The 27,779-nt window shown below is 48.1% G+C and overlaps 1 protein-coding gene and 1 pseudogene across 6 annotated transcripts in view; one reads left to right on the plus strand and one right to left on the minus strand.

The window, feature by feature from the left end:
• DYNC2I1 (dynein 2 intermediate chain 1) overlaps positions 1-27,509 on the plus strand; it is an 85,830-nt gene extending 58,321 nt beyond the window's left edge. For 4 of the 6 annotated variants that reach the window (XM_028092383.2, XM_028092386.2, XM_028092385.2 and 1 more), the window contains exon 25: positions 3,356-6,786. In XM_028092383.2, the coding sequence (XP_027948184.2) occupies positions 3,356-3,530 (175 nt within the window). In that variant the 3' untranslated portion in view covers positions 3,531-6,786. Of the gene's footprint in view, positions 1-3,355; positions 6,787-6,859; positions 7,527-26,683 lie in introns of those variants that run through there. The other 2 variants (XM_088018655.1, XM_028092387.2) reach the window with 2 other exon arrangements.
• LOC114200339 (tyrosine-protein kinase Tec pseudogene) lies at positions 22,047-23,998 on the minus strand (annotated as a pseudogene).
• Positions 27,510-27,779: the final 270 nt, after the last annotated feature.

The following is a 27,779-nucleotide window of genomic DNA, read 5'->3' on the forward strand; positions in this document are numbered from 1 at the left end:
TGCTCCACGCAGAACATGCCCTCTTTAATACCCATCACCAGGCTAACCCATCCCCCCACCCCCCTCCCCTCTAGAACCCTCAGTTTGTTTCTCAGAGTCCATCGTCTCTCATGGTTCGTCTCCCCCTCCGATTTCCCCCCCTTCATTTCTCCCTTCCTTCTCCTAATGTCCTCCATGCTGTTCCTTAGGTTCCACAAATTAGTGAAACCATATAATTGACTTTCTCTGCTTGACTTATTTCACTTAGCATAATCTCCTCCAGTTCCATCCATGTCAATGCAAATGGTGGGTATTCATCCTTTCTGATGGCTGAGTAGTAGTCTACTGTACATATGAACCACATCATACAGCAATTCAGTAATGTGGCAGGATACAAAATCAATGCAAAGAAATCAGTTACTTTTCTATACACTAACAGTGTAACTGTAGAAAGAGAAATTAGGGAATCGATTCCATTTATAATAGCACCAAAAACCATAAGATACCTAGGAGTAGACCTAACCAAAGAGGTAAAGGATCTATACTCTAGAAACTGCAGAACACTTATGAAAGAAATGGAGGAGGAAGACACAAAAAAGATGGAAAAACATCCCATGCTCATGGATTGGAAGAATAAACATCGTTAAAATGTCAGTGCTGCCTGGAGTAATTTACATGTTCAACACCATCCCTATCAAAATACCGTTGACATTGTTCATGGAGCTGGAAGAAACAATCCTAAAATTTGTATGGAATCAGAAAAGACCCCAAATTGCCAGGGAAATGTTGAAAAAGAAAAACAAAGCTAGTGGCATCACAATTCCGGACTTCCAGCTCTATTACAAAGCTGTAATCACCAAGACAGTATGGTACTGGCACAAAAACAGACACTTAGATCAATGGAACAGAATAGAGTCTCCAGAAATGGACCCACTTACATTATTCTAATTATTAAAAAATACATCATTGAAATCCAGACTGTGATTCACTTATAAACAGAATGTACATACAGTTTATTTCCCAAAGTTTGTCTGTTATTTAATAAAATAAGTGTTTCCCGAGTACCTACTGTGCGCCGGGCCCCAGTGCAGGCCCTGGGGTACAGCGGTGAACCAGCTGGTAGGCTCACATCCTGATGGGGCAAGATGGGTAGTAAACAAAATAAACTAGGAAGTCCCACAACTTGTGATGGGAGAAATGAACAGGGAGGGATCCAGTGTGGATTTTCGGTGGGGCAGGGAAGGAAGGTCTTACCAAGAAGAGGGGAGGTTTGGGGTCTCCTGGGGTAGGGACAGGGGTCTCTCCCCCCCTCATGCCCTTGGTGGCAGTGGGGACCGGCCAGCGTGTCTGGATCTCGGCAGAGGGCAGCGAGCTGAAGCCGCACAGAGCAGGGGAGCTGCTGAGGCAGAGCCCAGAATGATGTGGAGCATTCCATCTTAGACGCCTCCTGTCTGGTTAGCGGCAGTGTCCGTTAAAGAAGTCATATTCCTAGAAAGGGCTGTGTTTCTTCAGCTGCAGAGAAGAACAGAACAAGCAACTGACAGAGTCTAAAAGGCACAAGTTTAGGTAGAAGGAAGAATTTACCACATTTAGGGTGAATTTAGGGTGATAAGTAAGCTGCGTGCTCATGATCTGGGAGCAGAAGCACGCCAGGCGGTGAGTGTGTGGGGGGCAGGCACGGCTCTGGGCCAGGGCAGGGGGGTGGTAGCAGCCTGCGAGCCCGGACTGTGCCTTTTCTCTGCCCTTGGCTTAGATTCTGTCTGGCTCTCAAATCCCAAGGGCATTTTACCTGAACCGTCAGAGTCCACGCTGGTGCTTTGACATCTGTTTTCACATAGACCCAGCTTAGCGGTGCCCCGTGGAGCACGCCGTGTGGTGCACCCTAGTATCGCGGTTGCTACGCAGCGGAAGCCTTCACGTTTGTCACCCTCTGCTCATGTTTCCAAGTTTGTGGCAGTTAAACTTGACCTGTGTTTTACACTAGTAGTTGAACAGCAGTGTTGAAGCACTAAGTAGTACTAAGTGATGATTCAAGTTAGTTAACGTATGGTGTCATGTTAGTTCCAGAGGTGGAGGTCAGTGACTCATCAGTTGCGTACAACACCCAGTGCTCATCACATCACCTCCGTCCTTACTGCCCATCCCCCAGCTACCCCACCCCCTCCCTCCAGCAGCCCTGTTTGTTCCCTGGAGTTAAGAGTCTCTCATGGTTTGTCTCCCTCAATGATTGTAATTTTTCGTAGTTTGCTCACCTGCCACAAATCGTGTTGTGGCTCTCCAGAGTGTGGCCTGTGGGTGGGTGTAGACTGACTGGCCTCCCAGGGGCTAAGTCAGGTCCCTATCGGGGTGTGCTGTGCTTACATCACAGGGGCCTGGGGCTGGGGGAGTATTTGGATTGTGGGGACAAACTTAGGAGTATCAGTGGGCACTCAGTCCCCGTGGGGCCACAGTGGGGATTCTCTGCTACCTGCGACCGCTGGCAACCCCCTGGAGGGGCTCACTGCTCCCGTCCTGTGCCAGTCGTGGATCCCACGGAATCAAGGCCCCTGTGGGTGCTGGTGCTGGCGGCCTTTGTCATTATGAGGAGACAGGAGGGGCGGGAGCATTGAGGTCGGTATGAGGTGGGCATGGTCTCAGCCTTCTTGGTGAGTAAAGGTGGGATGAATGTAGGCCAGAGGCATTTCGAGGATGCTGGGGACCCCTGACCAAATCAGGCATCGTCAAGGGATCTAGTCAGGGGCCAGGGGAGACCTCTGGAGGTGATGCCGCTGAGTCAGGTCTCAAAGGATAAGTGGAAGTGAACAGAGGAAGACAGGAGGAGCGAGAGTCCCAAGAGGCCGGTACTGCAGGTGCTGTGTGGGAACTGGGATCTGGGTGGCCCTGAGCAGCCAGCGGGCCTCGAGTAGACGTGGGATGCAGGTTGCTGAGTGTCTGTCAGCAGCCTGTGAGGGGGAAGGTTAGAGACAGGACCCAGTCAGAGAAACTGGTCAGTGAAGGGACGGGAGAGGCAATGTCAGGGCTGTTGGGCTGGCTCTGGGTTTCTTGCTGGGCGCCTGAGGGCCACTGGCATCCCCGTTCACCAGAAGGAGCAAAGCTGGATGGGACGGTCTAGTGCTCAAGGCATTCCAGCCCAGGTGTCTTCAGGCAGCACATCCTCCATCATGATCTGTGCCCCTCGCAAGCGGTCAGTCTGCAAAAATGCAGAAATACGTTTTCTAAGCGGTTTCCATAGATTTTTGTATCTTTTATTTCTGGCCCAACCTTTCTTTTGACTATTACTGAAATTTTTAGAATTTCCTTTGCTTTTTACTCCTTCCTTGGAGGATGGATAATTTGGGAGACTCAAGATCACACAGCATGTGCTTCTTACTTTCAGGCTGGTGGCCATGACAGTCGTGGGTGAAGCAGAGAAGGCCAGTGGCAGCTTCCTGGCCCTGGTGCTGGCCAGAGCCTCTGGCAGCGTGGACGTCCAGTACCTGAAGAGGGCGTGGGCAGCCCCCGTGGGAGACGAGCTGAGGAAGCTGCGGCTACTCTTTCAGGAAGCCCTGTAGAAGGGGGGCTGCCAGATAGCGGGGTGTGGTCTTGGGGACGGGGGCAGGGCAGAATGATGACCCACACGGGAAAGACAGTTGTATCCGTGTGCATGTACATTGATAGAGGGTATGTATTCTCTATGTAACTTACTTTACAAGAATGTCACCTCAGTGTTCCCAGTGAGTAAATCACTATTTTTTGAATGGAAACAACACACCTTTTAGTGTATGCTGAGCTTGAGAGGAAATAGTCATGTTGATTATGTTCTTTGAGAATATTTCTACTTATTTTTAGAATAGCTTTAAAATATTAGCACATTTATATTTTAAACAGTCTACCATGAAAATGTACTTTAATGAGCAATTTTCTTAGTCCTGCAGAAAAGGACATACTCAGGTATAAATTAAATGGAGTTATGTCATTGAAATGACCTCTGCCAACTGTGTTTTCTTAAAACTTTCTTGGGCTTCTTTTGACATTATTTGAATGTCAGGCACATTTTACATTATGCTTTAGTATTTAAAAATGTCTGTATAAAAATAACCTAAGTAAATAAATGCTCTTGAATTTTGTACTCAGTTATAACAGAATTTTGGGGTGAGATCCAAGAAAGCCCAGGATGGCCCCCTGGCACAGTGAGGGGTGGGGATGGTCAGCGAGGGGCCAGGTGGGGCTTCAGTTTCTCTGGCCACACGGAGCTCCCACTTAGCCACAGGAAGATCTCACGGCAGGATGAGAGCATCTTTTACCCAGAAGGTAACAAGGGACATTCCAGAGCATTTGGCCCCTGTGTGTAAACATGTATGTGTCTGACTTGTTCAGTCGATGTGCTCTGTCTCCTTCACTGGACCAGGAGCTCTGTGGACAGAGATGTGTCTCTTTCTCACCATTGTCTCCGAGGGCTGTGTGCCTGCCTCACACACGGTGCTCAGCCAGTGGTGAAAGAAGCAATTGAGTGAGTTGGCAGTGTGGCTCTAATACAGAGCAGAGTCCTACCAGAATGCCGTAGTTCATGACTGGTGGTGGAGATTTTAATTCTGGAAACAGGCTAATCCCCCTGGCCCCTCATCTACCATCCCCCCAAGTCCTTATTTGTGAAATTTGACCTAAACTGGAATTGAGAGGAGTCTAACTACTCTAGTAATAATGAGTGACCTCCAGAGACCTCCAGAATAAGATGGCATCCAGTTAGCAGCCATACTGGCTCTTCTAAATCCTAACAGAGGCTCAGGACACAGAAGGGAAAAAGCATGGCCACCAAAAACTGGCCCGCTGATTAGGAGAACTAGGTGTGAGATCATTGGACTCCACTGAAAAGGGCCAGTGACACCTAGGGATTGAGGTCCTCCTATTGGAGCCTGTGTCTTGGACACAAGACTCCTGCCTGCAGATCCCCCCTCCCCAGTCCTCTGGGGGAGCTGCTTCTCCCTTCAGGGGATGCTGCTCTCTGCTTTCAGACAAAGCTCCCCCATGCCCACCACCAGCACCTCCTTCCTCCCATTCACATCGAGACCCCAACACCAGGAAATAACCAGAGGGAGATAAGTGCCAAAATATAATTTTGCCAAAATTATCTTTGAGGACATGTGGGGACTAGAAGGGTCCTGCCGGCAGTCCTTATTGGAGGAGCCAGTTTTAGGGGGTTTTGCTCTTTGAATAGCTTGTTTAGAGTGTCTAAGAGACATTAAGGAACAGAAGAGGAAGAAGAGGAGGCCCCATCTGAGTTGTGGGTCTGCACTAGAAAGAGTCTGTTTAGGGCTGGAGATGTGCACAGCTCTTACCCCAGCGTCTAGAAGAAGAAGGTCCCACTGGGCCCGGCTTGTTGGCAACCACAGAGTCTGGACCTTTGAAGGAGGAGTAGACCAGGAGTGATGAATGTAGTGCTGTGAAATATATTACTTGGCAAATGAAAGAATATTATTCTGAGGACCCAGAAAGGGAGCAGGCATCTGAAGACACTTGGCCAGAGGAAGAAAAACAGGCAAGCAGCAAACAACAACAAAATGATAGACTATAAGGAGAAATGGCTTCTAGAAAAGTAATAGAAAGCCACAGGAGAAAACAGATTTAACATTAAATGCTAGAGAAAATGTGTAAAATAAGAGTTAAAATCCACACTGAAGATGACGAATGGGTATTTTCCATTAGGAATAATGGGGCAGTGATGTAGAGACTTACTTGAGGAGTTTCTCAGAATGCAGAGGGACAAATTGATGAAATTGTAAAAGACCAGCGGTCCAAACTAGGAGTTATAGGTGCTTCTAAGGATGAACAATTGGAAAAGAAGTAACAATAAACAATTGTAGGAAGAACTTCCTGAGTTGATAAAAGACCTGAATATGCATGTCAGAAGGCTCATTGGGAGGCGATCCACAGACAGGATCAAGGTCAGCATTGCATAAAACATCAACGTTCTTTCAGAATTAAGGAAATGTATTTTATTTTTCCTCCTTTTTCCCCTCTTCTTTAGTTAATTGAGCATTGTTTTGATTCCATTTTATGTCTATTGACTTAGCACTCTTATACCTCTTTTAAAAAGTAGTTAGTGGCTGTCCAATTTTCCCAACACCATTTGTTGAAGAGACTGTCTTTTTTCCATTGGACATTCTTTCCTGCTTTGTCAAAGATTAGTTGACCATAGAGTTGAGGGTCCATTTCTGGGCTCTCGATTCTGTTCCACTGATCTATGTGTCTGTTTTTGTGCCAGTACCATACTGCCTTGATGATGACAGCTTTGTAATAGAGCTGGAAGTCCGGAATTGTGATGCCGCCAGCTTTGCTTTTCTTTTTCAACATTTCCCTGGCAATTTGGGGTCTTTTCTGATTCCATACAAATTTTAGGATTATTTGTTCCATTTCTTTGAAAAAAGTGGATGGTATTTTGATGGGGATTGCACTGAATGTGTGGATTGCTCTAGGTAGCATTGACATCTTCACAATATTTGTTCTTCCAATTCATGAGCACAGAACGTTTTTCCATTTCTTTGTGTCTTCCTCAATTTCTTTCATGAATATTTTATAGTTTTCTGAGTACAGATCCTTTGCCTCTTTGGTTAGATTTATTCCTAGGTATCTTATGGTTTTGGGTGCAATTGTAAATGGGATCGACTCCTTAATTTCTCTTTCTTGTCTTGTTGGTGTATGGGAATGCTACTGATTTCTGTGCATTGATTTTATATCCTGCCACTTTACTGAATTCCTGTATGAGTTCTAGAAGTTTTGGGGTGGAGTCTTTTGGGTTTTCCACATAAAGTATCATATCATCTGCAAAAAGTGAGAGTTTGACTACTTCTTTGCTGATTCGGATGCCTTTTATTTCTTTTTGTTGTCTGATTGCTGTGGCTAGGACTTCTAGTACTATGTTGAATAGCAGTAGAATGAAATCGGACCATTTCCTTACACCACTCACAAAAATAGACTGAAAATGGATGAAAGACCTAAATGTGAGACAGGAGTCCATCAGAATCCTAGAAGAGAACACAGGCAGCAACCTCTTCGACCTCAGCCACAGCAACTTCTTTCTAGAAACATCACCAAAGGCAAGGGAAGCAGGGCAGAAATGAACTATTGGGACTTCATCAAGATAAAAAGCTTTTGCACAGCTAATGAAACAGTCAACAAAACCAAAAGACAACCGACAAAACGGGAAAAGATATTTGCAAATGACATATCAGATAAAGGGCTAGTATCCAAAATCTATAAAGAACTTGTCAAACTCAACACCCAAATAACAAATAATCCAATCAAGAAATGGGCAGAAGACATGAACATTTTTCCAAAGAAGACATCCAAATGGCCAACAGACACATGAAAAAGTGCTCCACATCACTCGGCATCAGGGAAATCCAAATCAAAACCTCAATGAGATACCACCTCACACCAGTCAGAATGGCTAAAATTAACAAAAGAGGAAACAACTCATGTTGTTAAGGATGAGGAGAAGGGGGAACCCTCCTACACTGTTGGTGGGAATGCAAGCTGGTGCAACCACTCTGGAAAACAGTATGGAGGTTCCTCAAAAAGTTGAAAATAGAGCTACCCTACGATCCAGCAATTGCACTACTGGGTATTTACCCCAAAGATACAAATGTAGGGATCCGAAGGGGCACGTGCACCCCAATGTTTATAGCAGCAATGTCCACAATAGCCAAACTGTGGAAAGAGCCAAGATGTCCATCGACAGATGAATGGATAAAGAAGAGGTGGTATACACACAAAAATAGACTCCAAATGGTTGAAAGACCTAAACGTGAGACAGGAGTCCATCAAAATCCTAAAGGAGAACACAGGTAGCAACCTTTTTGACCTTAGCCGCAGCAACTTCTTCCTAGAAACATCGCCAAAGGCACGGGAAGCCAGGGCAAAAATGAACTATTGGGATTTCATCAAGATAAAAAGCTTTTGCACAGCAAAAGAAACAGTCCACAAAACCAAAAGACAACCGACAGAATGGGAGAAAATATTTGCAAATGACATATCAGATAAAGGGCTAGTATCCAAAATCTATAAAGAACTTATCAAACTCAACACCCAAAGAACAAATAATCCAATCAAGAAATGGGCAGAAGACATGAACAGACATTTCTCCAAAGAAGACATACAAATGGCCAACATGCACATGAAAAAGTGCTCCACATCGCTCGGCATCAGGGAAATCCAAATCAAAACCTCAATGAGATACCACCTCACACCCGTCAGAATGGCTAAAATTAACAAGTCAGGGAACGACAGATGTTGGCGGGGATGTGGAGAAAGGGGAACCCTCCTACACTGTTGGTGGGAATGCAAGCTGGTGCAACCCCTCTGGAAAACAGTATGGAGGTTCCTCAAACAGTTGAAATTAGAGCTACCGTTCGATCCAGCAATTGCACTACTGGGTATTTACCACAAAGATACAAATGTAGGGACCCGAAGGGGTACGTGTACCCCAATGTTTATAGCAGCAATGTCCACCATAGCCAAACTGTGGAAAGAGCCAAGATGCCCATCGACAGATGAATGGATAAAGAAGAGGTGGTATATATACACAATGGAATATTACACAGCCATCAAAAGGAATGAGATCTTACCATTTGCAACGACGTGGATGGAACTGGAGGGTGTTATGCTGAGTGAAATAAGTCAATCAGAGAAAGACATGTATCACATGACCTCACTGATATGAGGAATTCTTAATCTCAGGAAAGAAACTGAGGGTTGCTGGAGTGGTTGGGGGTGGGAGGGATGGGGTGGCTGGGTGATAGACATTGGGGAGGGTATGTGCTATGGTGAGTGCTGTGAATTGTGCAAGACTGTTGAATCACAGTTCTGTACTTCTGAAACAATGCAACATATTTTAAGAAAAAAGAAAAGAAGATAACAGGAGAGGAAGAAAAGGGGAGTATGTCAGAGGGGGAGACGAACCATGAGAGATGATGGACTCTGAAAAACAAACTGAGGGTTCTAGAGGGGAGGGGGGTAGGGGGATGGGTTGGCCTGGTGATGGGTATTGAGGAGGGCACGTTCTGCATGGAGCACTGGGTGTTATGAACAAACAATGAATCATGGAACACTGCACCAAAAACTAATGATGTAATATATGGTGATTAACATAACAATAAAAAAATAAAAAAAAAAGAAGAGGTGGTATATATACACAATGGAATATTATGCAGCCATCAAAAGGAATGAGATCTTGCCATTTGCAACGACGTGGATGGAGCTGGAGGGTGTTATGCTGAGTGAAATAAGTCAGTCAGAGAAAGACATGTATCCTATGACCTCACTGATATGAGGAATTCTTAATCTCAGGAAACAAACTGAGGGTTGCTGGAGTGGTGGGGGGTGGGAGGGACGGGGTGGCTGGGTGATAGACATTGGGGAGGGTATGTGCTATGGTGAGCGCTGTGAATTGTGCAAGACTGTTGAATCACAGATTTGTACTTCTGAAACAAATAATGCAATATATGTTAAAAAAAAAGCAGGAAGGGAAAAATGAAGTGGGGGAAATCGGAGGGGGAGACGAACCATGAGAGACGATGGACTCTGAGAAACAAACTGAGGGTTCTAGAGGGGAGGGGGGTGGGGGGATGGGTTAGCCTGGTGATGGGTATTGAGGAGGGCACGTTCTGCGTGGAGCACTGGGTGTTATGCACAAACAATGAATCATGGAACACTGCATCCAAAAAAAAAAAAAAAAAGAAAGAAAAAAAAAGTAGTTAGTGATTGCCTTAGGGCTTACAACATATATCTTTATTTAACCAGAGTCTGTCTCTGAACGTTGTATACCTCTTCAGGGGCACGGTGAGGAACTTACCTGCTTCCTCTCATCCTGTGTGCGTCTGCATATATTCTCCTCGTATGTGCTATAAACACTCAGTGTGTTGTTATGTTTGCTTTAGACAGTTAACTTTTCAAGTAATTCCGTGTGGGGAGAATGAATCTTACCTTACCCTCATGTGTCCTGTGCTTTCCTTTTCTTCTTGCATATGTGAGCTGCCATCTAGTATTGTCCTCCTTGTGCCTGAGAAGTTTCCTTTAACATTTCTTGGAGAGTAGCGACAGTGGCAATAAAACTCCTAAGAATTTTCTTTGTCTTAGAAAGTATTTATTTCTCCTCCACTTTTTAAAAGAACAGATTTATTTACTTATTTTAGAGAGAGAGAATCTCAAGCAGACTGAGCACAGAGCCCAACACAGAGCTCAATCTCATGACCCTGAGATCACGACCTGAGCTGAAATCAAGAGTCGGATGCTCAACTGACTGAACCACCCAGGTGCCCCTCTCCTTTTCTTTTGAGACGCGTCTTCACTCAGTACATCATTCTGGGTTGAGAGTGTTCTGTCAGCACATCAAAGATATCCCTCCATTGTCAGCCACGTTTCTGAAGACAGGGTGCCTAGCTTTTCACCTTTGTCCCTGTGTATGTAATATGTCTCTTCTCTGGCTGCTCTTAGGAATTTCTCTGACTTTTACCAACAATTTGAATATGATATGTGGGTTTCTTGCCCCCCTGCCCCACTTTTTAAAAAAATTATCCTACTTGATGTTCTCTGAACTTCTTGGACCCTCAGTTCGGCGTCTATCATTACTTTTGGAAAATTCTCAGCCATTATTTCCTCAAATATTTCTTTTCCCCTGTTCTCTCCTCTCAGATTCCAGTAATGTATGCATTAGACTGTTTGATATTATCTCACAACTCCTGGATAATATGTTCTGCCTTTTTTTTTTTTCTCTTTCTGTTTCAGTTTGGGTAATTTCTCTCTTCCTGTCTTCAAGTTCACTGATTCTTTCCTTGGCTGTATTGAGTCTAAGGATGAGCCCACTGAAGGCATTCTTTTTCTGCTATTAAGTTTTTCTTTCCTAGCATTTACATTTACTTAATTCCTTATAGTCTTCATTTCTCTGCTGAAATTACCAATCTGATCTGTATGTTGTCTGCCTTTTCCATTATAACCTTTAATGTGTTAATCATAGCTATTTTAAGTTCCCTGCAAACTATTCAGTTAGTTCCAACATCACTATCGTATCCATGGTTCTTTTTTTTTAAGATTTTTTATTTTTATTTATTTGAGAGAGAGAGAGGGGCAGGGGGAGAGGGAGAAGCAGGCTCCCTGCAGAGCAGGGAGCCTGACATGGGGCTCAATCCCAGGACCCTGAGATCATGACCTTAGCTGAAGGCACACACTTAAACCTCTGAGCCACCTGGGCGCAACCTCACTATGGTATCCATGGTTTTGATGGTGGCTTCATCTCTTAAGAGTGTGTTGCATTTTTTCTTGCTTTTGTGTAGGCTTCTGGTTTTTTGGTTGAAAGTTGCATATCTGGTGTAGGACAGTAGAGACTAAAGCCTGGAATGGCTGGCCTTCTCCTGCCAGACCTTTTCTGTAGGGCTTGAGTCAGTCTAATCAGGGCTTGGGATGTGCTTGGGATTTGCTGTTGCCCCAGGTTTCTCTCATTGATCCTTTGGGCCTTGGGGGTAGGTGGAGACTCATTTGTCAGAGGGTGTCTTCAGTGTCTGCTCCACCCTCAGTTTTGGGGTTCCCTCTGCACTTTTCCTCACAGTGGTTGTTCCCCAGTAGGTGACTTGTTGCTTGATGCACATGGCCTGTTGGGGGGTGGACTTTGGGTTTGTGTATCGATGGAGCCTGCTCTCAGCAGGCCCTGGCCCCATGTCTCAGGGTGTTCCTGCTGCTTTCCTGGCCACGCCTTGAGCTTAGCCCCTGCTTTTGCCCCCGTCCCCCCCAGGGACCCCAGTTTTTATCTTTCCCTCCTAGCTACATGGTCATCACTTACGATGTGAGGGTGACAAGAGTGTGCCTTTTTTTTTTTTTTTAATTTTAGGTAGTTAACATACAGTGCAATATCGGTTTCTGGAGTAGAATCCAGTGATTCGTCACTTACATACGACAGTCAGTGCTCACCCTAACAGGTGCCCTCCTTAACGCCCAACCCCCATCTGGCCCATCCCCCACTCCCTCCCTCAACAGTCAGTGCTCACCCTAACAGGTGCCCTCCTTAACGCCCAACCCCCGTCTGGCCCATCCCCCACTCCCTCCCTCCGCAGTCAGTGCTCACCCTAACAGGTGTCCTCCTTAACGCCCAACCCCCGTCTGGCCCATCCCCCACTCCCTCCCTCCGCAGTCAGTGCTCACCCTAACAGGTGCCCTCCTTAACGCCCAACCCCCGTCTGGCCCATCCCCCACTCCCTCCCTCCAGCAACCTTCAGTTTGTTCTCTATCATTAAGAGTCTTTTATGGCTTGTTTCCCTCTCTCCTTTTTTTATTTTTCCCCTTTTCATATGTTCATCTGTTTTCTTAAAGTCCACATATGAGTGAGATCATATGGTATTTGTCTTTCTCTGACTGACTTATTTCACTTAGCACAATACTCTCTAGCTCCATCCATGCTACTGCACATGGCAGGATTTCATTCTTTTTGATGGATGAGTAATATTCCAGTGTATGTATATACCACATCTTCTTTCTCCATTCATTTGTCAATGGATATTTGGGCTCTTCCCACAGTTTGGCTATTGTTGATAATGCTGCTATAAACACTGGGGTGCATGTACCCCTTCAAATCTGTATTTTTGCATCCTTTGGGCAAATACCCAGTAGTGCAATTGCTGGCTCGTAGAGTAGTTGTATTTTTAACATTCTGAGCAACCTCCATACTGTTTTCCAGAGTGGCTGCACCAGCTTGCATTCCCACCAACAGTGCACGAGGTTCCCCTTTCTCCACATCCTCATCAACATCTGTCGTTTCCCGTGTTGATTTTAGCCATTCTGACAAAGAACATGCCTTCTGACAGCTTAAGGCTTGTTCTGTACGCAGACAGGGTGAAGGTCCTGGCCCCAAAGGGGTCTTTGTACCAGGAGGATGCTCTCAGGGCCATGCTTCTGACAGTTGCCTGGGGCAGGGGTCCAGGAGAGAAGCCTGGAGAGGTGCCCCCTCACCCAGGTCACTGACCCATCTCCCAACCTCTCCTGGGTCTCCACAGCCCGTTGCTGGGCCCAGAACACAGGAACTTTTAGCTCCTCTGCATGTGCTGGGGCTGCAGCTCACCCATCCTCAGTGGCTTGTTGGTGCTGCTTAGAGCTCCCTGGAGCAAGACTGCCCTCCCTCAAGGATGTTCTGGGGTTGGGGATTTGCAAAAGGCACAGGAACTGTGAGAAAGTGAGCCATATGGGGGCAGCAAACATCCGGCCATCCCTCCAATCCCACGTCCTCTGGGCTTCACTATGGAGCTTGCATTTAGAATTCCAAAACCACACACATTTGCAAGAAGCAGTACAGCTAAGGGCTCTCCTCTAAGAAATGTTATTTAAAATATATCCATCAGAGTCCAGTCTTCTCATGGTGATATCAAGGGGGATAATCACTTTTATTTTTTGAAGACCTTCTATTTTTGATAAGCACTAATGTGAAATACTTAAAAAACCCACAGTTAGGTACAATCTTTTCTACAGGGAAGCCCTGTCCCTACAGTTCTTACATTTTCTGACCACACTTGGGCATTCACCCTGACTCAGGAGACGTTCCCGGACGCCTCCATGAAGGGTGGGTGGAGGGTGAGCACTGACCATGCACGTGCGGCTGGTGCCCCCCACAGGACCTCAAGGTCCTCGTTTCTGCAGGGGCTTTTCCCTCAGAAAGTAAGCCAGTTCTACCATCTGAGAACCGCAGTTCACAGGGTGGATCTGCACCACTCAAAACAGAACCCTCTTCAAGTCAGAAGTGCCTTTTCTCCAGCGATGATGGGCCATTCTTCTCTAAGCCTGAGGACTGTTGTGCTCTTAAAGCAAAAAGCTACGTGTCTCTAAGGACCGTCTGCCAGAGGGGTGATTCTGTGGTGAAGGGGTGCAGCTGGGCAGGGAACACCAGTCTTCCCCTGGAGCGGTGATGAGGTGGGCAGTGTAACTTGGGGGAGCAGGTGTCCTGCCCTGCAGAGGGGATCAGCACCATCTGTGTGTGGTTTATGTGGAAATAAGCCACGAGGACGGGAAAACGAACCCCAAGCAAAACAACCCCTTGGCAACTAAAAAGCTACCATCAGAAAGAATTTGGAATTTTGATGGTTCAGCTTCAAGCTATAATTACTACCTTTATAAATCCATGATAACAAAATTCTCCCCCGAGTATTGGAATGCACCACCCGGTTGTCACAAAGTCAAGGCTTTTACTTAAAAGACATCTTTTTTTTTTTTTTTAACTTTTGTTCAGTATCTTTTACACTCAAATTCCCAAGGCTGAATTCAAGTCCGACTGTGATACGACAGCAGTTCTTCCGTGGCGACAGGGAAGTATCTTCATTGAAAGGTTGGGAGCCTGTGCACCATTAACTGGTTGGAGAGGCAGGGAGAGGCCGGCATACATTCTCTCCCCTCCCTCCCACAGCTCAGCAGGCGTTCCGGACCATGACACAGGCACAGCAGTTCCCGAGGGCGTGCGGGGAAGGGGCGGGTCGCCCTGAGCTTCCTAGCGGGGGCCTGACAGGACACTGGGGAAGCCGGCGGCCAAGGCGCCCTGCCCCAGCCCTGCTGTCCGGGGGGCCTGTCTCAGGACTCATTTAAGCTGACCAGCCGGCCTCTGAAGAGTAAGGGTGAAATCAGAGGAAACACACGTGGCTTTTTGGGAGGAGGCCCACAGGGACAGCTGTGTGTCTGGGTTTCGCACATTGTTCTGGGCCGGCCGCTTCATGCTGGAAGGCCGTCCAGTGCTGGGGCTCAGGATGAGCTCTCCCCACCCCAGGGTTGGGTCGCCCCGTTCTTACCAACACAGCTGACTCTGCAGTGGTGTCCAGTAGAAGGTTTCCTCTATGCCCAGCTTGTGCCAGGCATTTGGTAAAACGTGGTTCAGTGAGGGCCCATCAGACAGACTCTGGTCCCCAAGGTTTGGGTCTACATAGTGTGTGATCTGGGTGTTACCTGCCTCAGTCTACTCTCTTGTCAAATAGGAATAAATCATAGTGTTTACCTAATAGTTGTTTGGGGAACTAAAAGATAACCCTGTTTCCTTCCCTGCTGATGTTTGGATTCAACTGGGTGAAAACAGGCCAGACATGTGGCTTTTGACTGTGGCCCATGGGCTTGCTGGCCCTTGTGCCCAGAATTGGGAAGATGGTGGTCCTGGCCCACGCCAGCCTCCCCCGGAGCAGGTGCCTGTGCACAGCGGAGAGCACGGGAGTGCGGGCGTTCTGCTCAGGGGCCCCTGACATGGGGTGTGGCCTCTCCACCTGTTCCTTCTAACACACCGGGCGCTCCGGGCACACGGGTCCCAGCCAGCTGGGGCCCGGTGGCGTTCTGATCAAACACTGTGATCTGTTCACTCACACACGTCCTCAGGGAGGAGAGATTTGCCACACGCGTGTATTTCAATGTCACACATGCTCAGAGCTTGATTCTCAGGCTGCAAACTGGAGTCCCTGGGAGCAAACTCAGTACAGGGTTCCCCCAAACTGCTTGATTCAGGGTCTCTGGGGTGGGACAGAGTTGTTTTCAAGCTCTGCAGTTTACCAATTAGCAACCGTGGCTGAGAACCACTGTCTCTCTGACTTCCATATGTCTTTTGATCTATCGTCAATAATCTATCAATTTATCATCTATCAGTCATCTTTCAATCTTATCTATCCATGTTTTATCTATCAATCGTCTATCTATCTGAGTCATTTCTATGTTTTGGTTTCAGCACAAGCTCCTAGGAACCGCTGGTGACATTTAAACGGGTTCACTATAGCGTGTGCCTCTCTCATCTCACGGCCAGTCCTACAGCCAGGATCTGAGGTTCTTCTGGTGGGTTCTCCGACTGGAGTCCTCCCTTGTAATGTGACGTCTCACGCGAACCATCTTGGTTCAGTATGGGCTCCTGCTTTCTTACCTGCTGTCTGGCATTAGGTGAGGACAGATCAGACAGGATGTGGTTCAGCTCTGTTACAAGGGGCAAGGTTTTGTTCCATCTTTATGGAGAAGACAGTCTTTACTACAAACTTTTCTTTTTTTTTTTAGAGAGAGAGAGAATGGTAGGGAGAGAGCATGAAGAGGTTAGAAGGTCAGAGGGAGAAGCAGACTCCCCGCTGAGCAGGGAGCCCAATGCAGGACTCGATCCCGGGACTCCAGGATCATGACCCGAGCCAAAGGCAGTCTCTTAACCGACTGAGCCACCCAGGTGCCCTGAAAACCCATTTCTAATCTTACTTTTTTTTTTTAATGGCTCAGAAGAATTTCAGTAGTTTATTTTTATTTTATTTTATTTTATTTATTTATTTGAGAGAGAGAATGAGAGAGAGAGAGCACGAGAGGGAAGAGGGTCAGAGGGAGAAGCAGACTCCCCGCCGAGCAGGGAGCCCGATGCGGGACTCGATCCCGGGACCCCAGGATCATGACCTGATCCGAAGGCAGTCGCCCAACCAACTGAGCCACCCAGGCGCCCGACTACAAACTTTTCTAATAACACCAGTGAGTCAACTTTCACCGGGACCTGGTGGTCGTGTTGGGGTGACCCCCAGTGTGTCCTTCCCACCGTCTGGGTGTCAGGCCGCCTCACTCCCCTGTGACACGCTCACCCGCAGGTCTGTGGTCCTCTCCACCTCAGTAGGTCCCAGGGCTGAATCCTGCCCTTTTAAGTAGAAGCAAAGGAAAATCCACCCGTCTCCCACAGTTCCCAGGCAACATTCCACTCAGACCTTTGATCCAGAGGTTGGACAACGGGGGCAGGCTGGTGGTGACTGGGCAGAGAATGGTCAGACTCCTGGGGCCCTTGGGTGCCATTTGCAGCATTGCTCCAGGAAGCTCAGCCCAAAGTGTGTTTCTCCAGTCTTTCCGATAAATCCACAAGCTCTGCAATGCCTTCCTAGCACCTGCCCGTGTGCGCTCTGTTGTCGTTGGGCATCACCCCCATTACGTCTGTCACGGCATTGTCTCAACTTCTTGGGTACATGATGATTTACTGTCTCTCTCTGCCCACTGGAAAGCAGCTGCAGGAAGGGGGAGCTTGTGTGATTCCCAAATCAGTGTCCAAGTGAGTCAGTGCACAGAGCTGCTTCCATGAGAACCCTCCAGACATCTTTTATTCCTTTTTCTATGTTTACTTAATGGACTATAGTACCTGCACACAGTTTGGGTTCAATATCCAACTATTTGTAATCTGTTGTTTTTTAAATTTTCTGTTTTTTGCATGTAACGCTTAACCAACTGAGCCGCCCGGGTGCCCCCGTCTGGTGCTTATTTAATTCTGCCCAAACTTAATCAGTTGTGTGCACGTCTCTCTCCTGTTAGGCTGTGACTCCCTTTGGGTGGAGATCATATTAATTCGTCTTTGAAGCACCCCTACCTCACACACACTATTTGCTTGTTGTAGACCCTCAAACTACGTTTGAAGGATTATTTCTTAAGGCATTCTGATTTATTTTAAAAGCTTTTAAAACATTTAATTCTCCATTTAATTCTGTGGCATCCAGGAAATTGAATTAAGAAGAATATGTGATTTTCTGAGCCTTCTGCTTCCCCAAAGTTTAGTTGCACTGCTCTGCAAACTGAAGGCTGGGAGCACATCGTCCTGTGTCTTCCCCTGGGTCACGTGCTCAGGCTCTTCACCCTCCAGAGTTGTAGCCGGTGTCCTAGTGACCTCTTTACAGGGGTGGCTCTGGACGGGCTGTGTGGTGCTGCTGGGGCAGGACAGGCCCTAGGGTGGTAGGGAAACGTGTGTGCAAGTGTGCATGTATGCATCTGAGTGTGATGCAGGTGTGCGTGTGTGTTCATGTGTGCAAGTGTGCATCCGAGTGTGAAGCAGGTGTGCGTGTGTGTTCATGTGTGCGTGCGAGTGCGTGCAAGTGTGTGAGTGCATGTGTGCACACAACTGTGATGCGTGTGTGCGAGTGTGTGCGTGCGTGTGCATGCATGTGTGTGTGCGAGTGTGTACGTGTGTGAATGAGTGTAAGCCCAACTCCAGCGCAGTCAGGGGTCCTGCCTGCAGAAGCATTTTGTTTGACCTTTGTAGTGTTTTGTAAATGTTTGACTTTGAATATTTCCCAGGGTCCAGGGTCTCTAGAGTAGAGCCCCCACCCATCTCTGCACAGCCTACTCGGCTCCTGGTGAGCTTGTGGCCCCTCATGTGTGTGTGGTAACAGTGTAAACACAGCCCTCCTCAGCCACACGGAGGTGGCAGACCACCAGACCTCTGGAGAAGCAGCTGGAGGGCATTTGTCACCGGGAGCAGGGTGACCAAAGGCATCTGGACAGAAATAAGCCTGCCTGTGGGGCTCTGCAGGAAGGTATAACTGAGCATTATCTTTAAACTGTCCTGCTGCTGTTTCGGTAATTTTGGAATAGACCATACTCAGGATTGTCAAATTTGATTTTATCATAGGATTTGTAAGTGACCCTGGGTCAACGGCTTAAACGATGATAGAATTTACTTTTCTCTCGCTCAGGACAGGTCAGCCAGCATTGGCTCCCCTCTTTGTGGGGGCCGTTCCACTGGGATACAGCCAAGCTCCTCGATGATGAGTCGGCTTTCATGTGACAGCACCAAGTTGGGTGCAAGGGCTGGGCCGGCATGGGCCGCCTTTCTTCTCTGGCCCTTCACAGAAAACGTTTCCGGAGCCCTGGTCTAGAACGCGCCTGAGCCCAGGACTCCAGAGCTGGCCTGGGGGCTTCCTGGGGACATGCTCAGGCTTCCTCCGCCCTAGAGCCCACCCCACGTTGCTGCTGCCGCCACATTTTAGGCCACAGGAGTGGAAGGAGGGAAGTGAGAGCAGGCAGCCTGTAAGAGCGTGGGCCTTGAATGCTCCCGGGAGGCTGGATGTGTGTCCAGCTGAAGGTCAGGGCCTGTTCTTTGCAGGAGGCACTCTTCAGCCAAGCCAGGGCCAGAGAGAACCACACTCTCCTGCTTTATCCTCAGTCTTGTGCCACAAAGTGAGGGGAAAGGTGGGAAGATGGAGGGTCAGGAGTCAGGAGGCTGAGGCTCCCAGCTTCCCTGTCTTTGGACAAGTCAATCCACTTCCAACCCCACTCCCTGCTTATGAAATGGGGGCAATGTTCTCCGTCCACTCGGTCCACTCGTCTTAGAGGTTGCTGTGGGCCAACGTGAGAACCCCGCCATGGCCCACATGGGGTGGCAAAGGTCGGCATGAGCGCTGTGTTTGGGGGGTGGCTACTCGGTGTCTCATTCTGCTCGCCCTGGCTTGTCTCCCTCAGTGGCTGGAGACTCCGACCCAAGACCAAGCTTGCTCGGGGCTGGAGAGGGCGGGAAAGGCTCACCTGACGGCCTCTTCCTGGAGTGGGGCGTCTTCCTTGTGGCTGGGTTCTCCGTCAGTCTCCGGAACCTGGCCTGGGCCTGAACACTCTGTTGTCTACTTGTTTGTTCCGGTGTGAACGCCGGTGCCCCCACGTCCCGCTGGCTGGCCCTGGACCCCTGCGTCTCCCAAACCTGACCTTATCCACACTTCACTATCTTCCCTAAACCCATGCTTTTGTAAAACGGGCGATCCCGAAGTACTATCACCATTCTCTTCCTCATACCGTCCAAACTTTGATCACACAAGTTTTCAGATTCCATTTCTGACAGTGCTGACTTACGGCTCTGGCTCTCGACGTTGGGGAGCCCCCCGTGGCTGTGTGGGACCGTCTGTTAGGTCCTGCATCCGGGCTGGCCCGCGCCTGCTCGGTGTAACCATTGAGCCATGTTCCACAGGCAGGGGTAGCTGCTCTCCTTCCTCAAACTGAGCCGTTGAGGACCCCTCTGTATCTCAGTGCTTCGGGCAGGGCCTGAGCCTGTGACCACGAGTGCCTGGAGCCCGGGGTCTCTCTCACCGTCCAACAGTCCAGGGCACTGCCACCCTATCCCCCCTCTACAGTGTGAGGCTCACACTAAGTTCGTGCTATTCCAGGGAAAAGGGACACCAAACCCCACAGTGTACACCTTTCTAGTGGACATTGTTGTCTGTTTGTCCATATGTGGCAGCTCAGATGCAGGGGACGCCTCCCTGACCCCGGGCTTTTCAGTGGATGGACTCAACCCCGTCCTGCCAGGGCTGCTGGTCACTGCCCCTCGGTTCCCGGGCATCCCTGAGACCCCTCTGCCTTCGTGTACTCAGCGCAGCTGGTTGTGAAACAACCCTCGCCCCAGCTGCACCCAAATGCACAGTGTCAGGCATTTGGTGGTTCTAATAATGTCCCAGACAGGTGAGGAGCCCCTGGGAGGGCCGCACGGTCCTCCACCCAGCCTGGCCCCCTTTGCTGCCCCAGAGGGGGAGACCTCCTGCGGCCTCCCTCCAGCAGGGTCCGTGACAGCAGGCTGGCATTCCTTCTAGACAAACCCAGCTTCTCCCAAGAGGGGCACTGAGGCATAGTCCCCAGGGGTCATGCAGAGATGGAGTCCGGCCGGCTCTTGTGCAGAGTCCCCCGAGCTGCCCTTGGCTCCTCGCTCCTTCTACAGCCATTCCTGAAAACTGGGGCCTCCTGGTCTTCTAGACGTGGGAAGCCTTCTGCTGGGAAGTGTCGAGCAGCGCCCGGCATTTCTGCCTGTCTCTCGTGCAGCTCCACATGTCACTGTGGCTGGATTGGTGGACAGTTAAATAGCACTTGGCCACGACAGCCACAAGCTCTGACAGCTGCTCAGTGGCTGGGATGTGGTCTTTGTGTTACAAGAACTTGTACCACCAACGCTTTCAATTTTGGAAAATTTTGTGACGCAGTCTGAGATACTTGGAGATTTCTACTCTGTTCAGTTTTATTGTCTGGCACATGACAGGAAGTCAGCTGCCTACACAGTCACTTTTTATCTTACTGCATCAGACTGAAGATGTTTTGAACTGTTTAAAATTGTAACTAGGTGGGGCGCCTGGGTGGCTCAGTCAGTTAAGCAACTGCCTTCGGCTCAGGTCATGATCCCTGGGATCGAGCCCCGCATCGTGCTCCCTGCTCCGCGGGAAGCCTGCTTCTCCCTCTCCCGCTCCCCCTGCTTGTGTTCCCTCTCTCGCTGTGTCTCTCTCTCTGTCAAATAAGTAAGTAAAATCTTTAAAAGAAATAAAGTAAAATTGTAACTAGGCATTGAAATTGAAATTACAATTATACAGATGTGAAGAATCCAAGCACCCCGACAGGCCGCAGGCTGGGGGTCCTGGGTGCGTGGGCGTCAGCACCTGCCCAGCGGTGACAAGCACGGCCCTGCCTGACTTCTGTTGGCATTGATGACAAGATGCCTCTCCATGCCAGAAACATACTGAAGCCGTGGCTCAGACGTGAGCAAGCACCTGCTTGATCTTTGGCATCACGCCACTGTCTTATTCCACCTGACATCTGGGCTTCCAAACACGTGCTGACCAGAGATCCCAAACGCAGTCATTCTTTCTTCCTCATGTTGGCTGTTTTCTGGCGCTGAGACCCCTGGCCAGAGGCCTGCTCTGTGCGTCTACTAGCTGCCAGCGTCTGTGGGGACACAGGACCCACATGTCTCCTCCCTTGTCTTCTTTTTTTTTCTTATAAATATATATCTTTATATATTATATATATTTACAATATATACAGCATACAAATAATGTCAGTCTTGAAAATGGATGTTTTCAAAACAAAAGAGGGGTACTTATCCAAGATGGGTTCCTGATTCATCCAGAACCCACATTTTAGACAATGCCTCAGGCCCAGAATTCTGTAGAAGTCAAAGGAAAGAGGTTGCTGGAACAAGGCTCTAATTCCCTTTCCTTTCCCAAATATCCTGACCTTCCATTGACACCAGCCAACATGGCCCCATGTACACCCCTAAAATGGGAAAACCTTGGGGTCTGGGCATCGTACTTAGCACATGGTGAGTGCTCAAGTACTTGTGGGGTGATAAAAGTGAGTGTTTTTAATCACCATCTCTCCGGCAGCGTTTCCATAACTTGAAAGATCCAGTCCCAGAGCTAGGACTGGCCTAGAAGCAAATGCTTTAGGTTTTTTCACTTTATAAGTAAAACAGTCTACATGTCCAAGTGCTAAATAAGTTAAAAGTTAGCCACAAAGTGCCATTTCTTCCTCATGCTTTGGAATCTGGACGCCACGGATCACACCACCACTTATCTTCCAGAAGTTTCTTCACACTCAACTAGTTCATCTATTGTGCGCAGCAAATCTTCAAAGGAAGGCCTTCCCTCTGGTTTCTCCTGCCAGCATCTCAGCATCACCTCGTATACATATTTGGATGCCAACTTTGGCCTGTAGAGTCGGGGGCCCCGGGTAACCATGGTTACCACTTCATAGTTGGTGTTTTTCTCAAAGGGCATTTTACCTTCAGTGAATATTTCCCACATTAAAACACCAAATGACCAGACATCCGATTTGCTACTAAAGCGGCTGTAATTAAACACCTTGGGAGGGCACCACTTCACTGGAAATTTTGCATCAGAAGAACTTGTGTATTGATCGTCCAGAACATACCTGGCCATTCCAAAATCTGATACTTTCACAACTCCCGCTTCATTTACTAGACAATTTCTGGCAGCCAGATCTCTGTGGATGAAGCTGTTCTTTCCAGGTACTCCATCCCTTCACACACATCTTGACACATGCTCAGCAGCACATCGCTACTAAAATGACCTTGTCTCTGTGGGAGGAAATTCAGAAGACAGCCCCTTTCCATGAACTCGGTAACAATGTAAATCGGTTTCTGCTGGGTGCATACACCATAAAGCTGCACTAGCTTCGGGAGTGTCAGCTTCATCATCACTTTAGCTTCTTCTATAAAGTCTTCCTCACACATGGCACCTTCCCTAATAGCTTTGATTGCCACTTTGTACTGAGCTCTCCACTTGCCTATCCTCACCGCTCCAAACAGTCCGCTGCCCAGTTCCCTCATAAAGGTCAGCTCTGAAGGATTGATCTCTCATTTTTCCTGGCTGAATCCTGCAGTGGTTGGTGCATTCTCCTTCGTACTAGCTGGGTACTGCAGTCTTGTGACAAGTCCTGCTGCATTGTGCTTCTGATATTCAATAATCTCAGGAATTGAACCAAATGCATGTTTTTCTGCCAGGTCATACTTCTTTGGGGATGTTGTTGTTTCCTTTATATGATAATGCCTGAAACCTGACGAGCCCTCACCTCCAAACTTTGGAGACTGTGTACATGCCTGGTTGACTGGAATCCCTTACCATGAAACCACCTTCTTTATCTTCACTTCTGAGGAGCTGCTCTGCTTTGCTTCTATTCGTATTTCTGCAATACCACTCATATTGGTCTAAGTTGTTTGATTTCTTTCCTGTTACATAATTACTTGGGATATAACCTTCACTCCCGTATTATCTCTTGCTCTCCACCAATGAACATCATTCTTTTCTAATATAACATACTCTTGGCCTCTCTCTAATCTGAGATCATGCGGCTCTGTTGCTTGGAAATCATACATGGCTACAACGATTTCTTCACTATTCTCTTCTTCTTCAGGTGGAATTGGTGGGGGAGGCCTTCGCTTCTTTGTTTCTGGTGCTAGAGGTAATGCTTTTTTTATACTACTCTCAAAATGTTATATTTTTCACATCCAGGTGCTAATTTTTCAGTTTGTCTGCAACACTGATAACTTCCGTCTGCCCAAAATTTAGGATGATATTTAATCATAATATTATTGTTATTCTTTATTTCTTCTTTTAACTGCTTCACCCACTGGTCCCTGCTTTGTGCACTAGGTGCAAAAATGAACAATTTTTGCATATAATTTGCAAATACATGAACATGCAAATACATGAACAACCTGAAATGGATATTTATTTTGGCAGGGAATAACACCCTCATCATTCTTCACTATTTCCACACACTTGATTTTTGAAACATCAATAAATCCCTTTCTGTATTTTTTCTCTGCTCGACCCTCATAGTAGGTTAACACGGACTTTGTTAGCACAAAAAGTCTCTCTTTGTAGTTTAACGGTGATGTCTTCTTTTTCTGCTGTGATCTTTTAATAAGAATCTCTTCTAGAATAGAGTTAAAATTCATCTCGGTCTTCTGATCACTCTGTCTCTTGCCATTGAAGATCCTAGTATTCTGGCTGGAGTGCACAGGGTGCGCAGAGCCACAGACAGTGTGAAGTCCTCTCCTCCCTTGTCTTCTTGACTGCCTCTTGGCTTCACATACCCAGGAAGCTCAGCAGAACTCAGGGGCAGGTTTCAGTACATCTAAACCACCCCTGAAAACCTGTACTTAATCAAACGCCAGAGTGGGGTTCTAACTCAGCCCCATAATCCCAAAAGGCTCCCTCACCTCTCGTATACATGTTTACAAACACAGTTCTTCCTGTAACACCTGCTCAGAATTTAATTCTTGCCACCATTAGGGCAATTCCATCCCCTTCCCTTGGCTTATCGGTATGGTGGTCAGGGGCCTTGGCACCTGCCTATTGGATGCTGTAGGGAGCCATGCTCTCAGCACTGTGCCCGGCATTCAGTAAGTGCAAAATCGGAGAGCAAGTGAAGCCGAGGATCGTTTTAGAGACTCACAGACCACTTTGCTGCAAAGACTCAACACCATAAATGTGGTAAGAGCAATGAGATGATTTCAAGTTTTCTTCGGCCTCTGAAGGGTGATGATTTACAATGATTTTGACCACTCACCAGGTCAACCCAGGAGGAGCCAGGCACCTGCTGTGTGTGCTCTGCAGCATCACAGATGAATTACAGTCGTTCCTCTTTGTAAGAGTCCTCCCGGGCTCCTCCGCACAAGACTCATGTGTGTACTTACAGACCATACACCGTTTTTGGGCAGAGGCTCAAGCAGAGTGGCTCCTCTCTGAGCCCTGCCATGAGGAAGGCTTGGTTCTGAGCAGGGGCCCTTTCAAGTGGCCTTTCCTTTCTCTTTGGCCCCAGAAAGTGGCTCTTAGCCTCCCCATTTTCAGAAGAAGGGAGATGTAGACTCAGGTGCCCAATACCCACTGGGCAGGACTGCCAGTTTCCCTGTCTCACGCACATCACTGCCTCCCTGGTGTTGTGAACACCTGTCCTTCCATTTATGCCGATGTGACCGACTCTCAGACTCCCGCCAGAACCTGCCTCCACGGTGCCCGAGCTGCTTCGCGCTTTTTCAGGCAGGGCTCCGGTCAGCAAGAGCGGGGTCCCCACGGGCCTGCTTTCTGCTGGGTGAGGGCATTTCTCAGGGCGTCACCCCGTCTGGATAACCCTGGGCGGCTGCAGCAAGCCCAGTCTCCATGCTGAGCTGCCACTCATAAGACCTTAGATTTGGGGGCAGTTTTATAAACACCCTGGGAAAGGCTCTAGAGGAAGAGGGAAGCTTAGAGAAAGACACATGAGAAAAATCCATGGTGGAAGGTGGTGCCATTTGTATCTATTATGCTTTTAATTTATATGCAAAGTAGCTAGTGTTGAAATGATTGCAGTTTTATTAGAGTAGAATCTCCAGAAAGACCTCCTAATAATGGCGGTCCTTAAAGCTTAAAACTTACTATGTAAGTGTGGGAAGCAGATGATGAGGATGTGAAAAACCAGCAAGGAGGAATCAGTGATTGGCTGGTATCTCTGTTTATTGTCATAATTTTTTCAATAATTTTTATTGTTATGTTAATCACCATACATTGCATCATTAGTTTTTGATGTAGTGTTCCATGATTCATTGTTTGTGCATAACACCCAGTGCTCCACGCAGAACGTGCCCTCTTTAATACCCATCACCAGGCTAACCCATCCCCCCACCCCCTCCCCTCTAGAACCCTCAGTTTGTTTTTCAGAGTCCATCGTCTCTCACGGTTCGTCTCCCCCTCCGACTTACTCCCCTTCATTCTTCCCCTCCTGCTATCTTCTTCTTTTTTTTTCTTAACATATATTGCATTATTTGTGTCATTTTTTTTTCTCTGTTTCACCAACATCCCTGTTCAGCTACTTTGTAGTGAATTGTCCCTGAACATGGATTCCTTTTCCCTGCGGAGTTGGCAGAGGCCCTGATCTGTTACTTAGTTGTGGGCTCTAGTAGTTGTAGTTGCAGGGCCGGTTTCTGCATGGAAGGTGCTCGATAAGTACTCTCTCTGGGTGTTGTGCCTCTAGTAACAAGTGTTTATTGAAAACCCTTCTCTGCTCTGTGTCCGTCTTGTAGCAATACACTGCAGATAAACAAGGAGCTAGACTCTTTTTTGCGTCTTTTAAAACGTTCTTTTATTTTGTCTGCTCAATGCCAAATAACTGGATGACTCAAGTTTTAACTTGTTAGGTTTTTTTTGTAACCTATCACGGATAGAGCCTCTTTTCTTCTTAAATAATCGTGATTTATTTATAGGCAAATGATCCTGGGTTCATCCCTTCTTTAAACATCTCTGGGATTTCAAATCCATGTCCTCCACACTGTCAGCGGTGACCGTTCATTTTCAGCTCAGCCCCACTCCATTATACGATGTGAAAAGAAGGAGGACCTCACCAGCTGTTACTGTGTTACTTGGGAAGGAGACCTCTCACTGCTAGGAGATGCCCATGGGGGATGGATGTGGAGAATTCATTTGCAGAAATGAAGGTTTGGGGAAGGAGGCGGCAGGAGGGGAGGCGAGCTGACATTCCCTTCTCTGTTTCCCTCCTGCCTGCCGGTTCCCGAAGCCACTTTCCCCCTGGGTTCCAGCCACCGATACTTTCCGTCTCTCCACGGCCCTTGAGGCATGTTGGGTGCATTGGGCATCTAGTCTGGTGAATATGATGAGTTCTCAGGCGTGGTATTAATGTTTTCCTTCAGGTGATGGGACTTTAAAACACGGGGCTCTTTTCTTGGAAGATGGACAAATGGACTCCGAAAGCAGTTTCAAAACAGCCTGAAAATGTTCAGTGTGAACTTGGGACAGCAGGTCACTTAAGGGAAATCACCTTGTGCTTCTGAGGCCCCGTCTGTCCAGCAGCCTCCAGCCTGGAAGATGCCTGCGGCGGGTCCCACCGGCTTTCAGTGTCTCCGGGTCCCAGAGTTGTCTGGTGTGATCTTCATCTCAGTTCCATCTCCAATCAACCCAAGCCCTTCGTTTCCTCCAGCTCAGACCTCCCCAGGTCTGCTAATCTGCGGTGGGGAAGGGGGTGCAGATCTGTACTTTCTCTCCTCCCTCTTTTCCTGGATTCTGGTTCTTCCAGGACCCAGGCTGGGAAAAACGTGGGGAGCTCTGTTCCCCAAGTGGTGCCATTGCAGGATCTGAGTCTATGCAATGCCCTCTTGTCACGAGGAGGCTGGCTCACTGCATCTCTGTCTCTCTCCTTCACGAACGCTCCTGTGCAGTGTCCCCTGAGCTGGCCGTGTGCCCTCACCCCACCCATCTCCATGTGGTCTCCCCGCCCAACAGAGGTCTTCCGTTCAGGCCCCTCCACCAAAGCTCAGGGTTGCCCACGGCGGGCTTGGCTGGCTGTGCGTCATGGGGTCAGCCTGAGCTCCATGCTTCCTCCACTAGCCTGAGAGCAGCTAGAAAGAGCTTAAAAAATGTTAACGGACCCATCACTTGCTTGCTTGATGCCCTTTGATAACTTCCCAGTGTATGAGGGCTAAGACCCCCGTCTCCCACCGTCACCTCTCCTGCACGTCTCCAGGCTAACCACATGCCTCCCCCGGGCCTCACTGCTGGAGTGTGCCCGGCGCTTCTGGTACGAGGATCTCCCCCTTGGGGTGGAGGTGGGGGGCAGGGGAGGGACACCACAGCAAGACTGATGTGTGGTCTGCAGGCACATCCCAGATCTGGGCTCTTCTAGTTCCTCCCAGCTGGGGAACAGCTGCTCTTCAGAGACTCAGGGCGAGGTTCCATGGCTGTCTCTGTAGGAATGACAGATTATAAATGAGAATTTGTCTTCGCTCCTTG

This window comes from Eumetopias jubatus, unplaced genomic scaffold (assembly GCF_037043125.1).
Source record: "Eumetopias jubatus isolate StellerSeaLion01/CBP00866 unplaced genomic scaffold, mEumJub1_p1.0 scaffold_14, whole genome shotgun sequence".
Taxonomy (NCBI): Eukaryota; Metazoa; Chordata; class Mammalia; order Carnivora; family Otariidae; genus Eumetopias; species Eumetopias jubatus.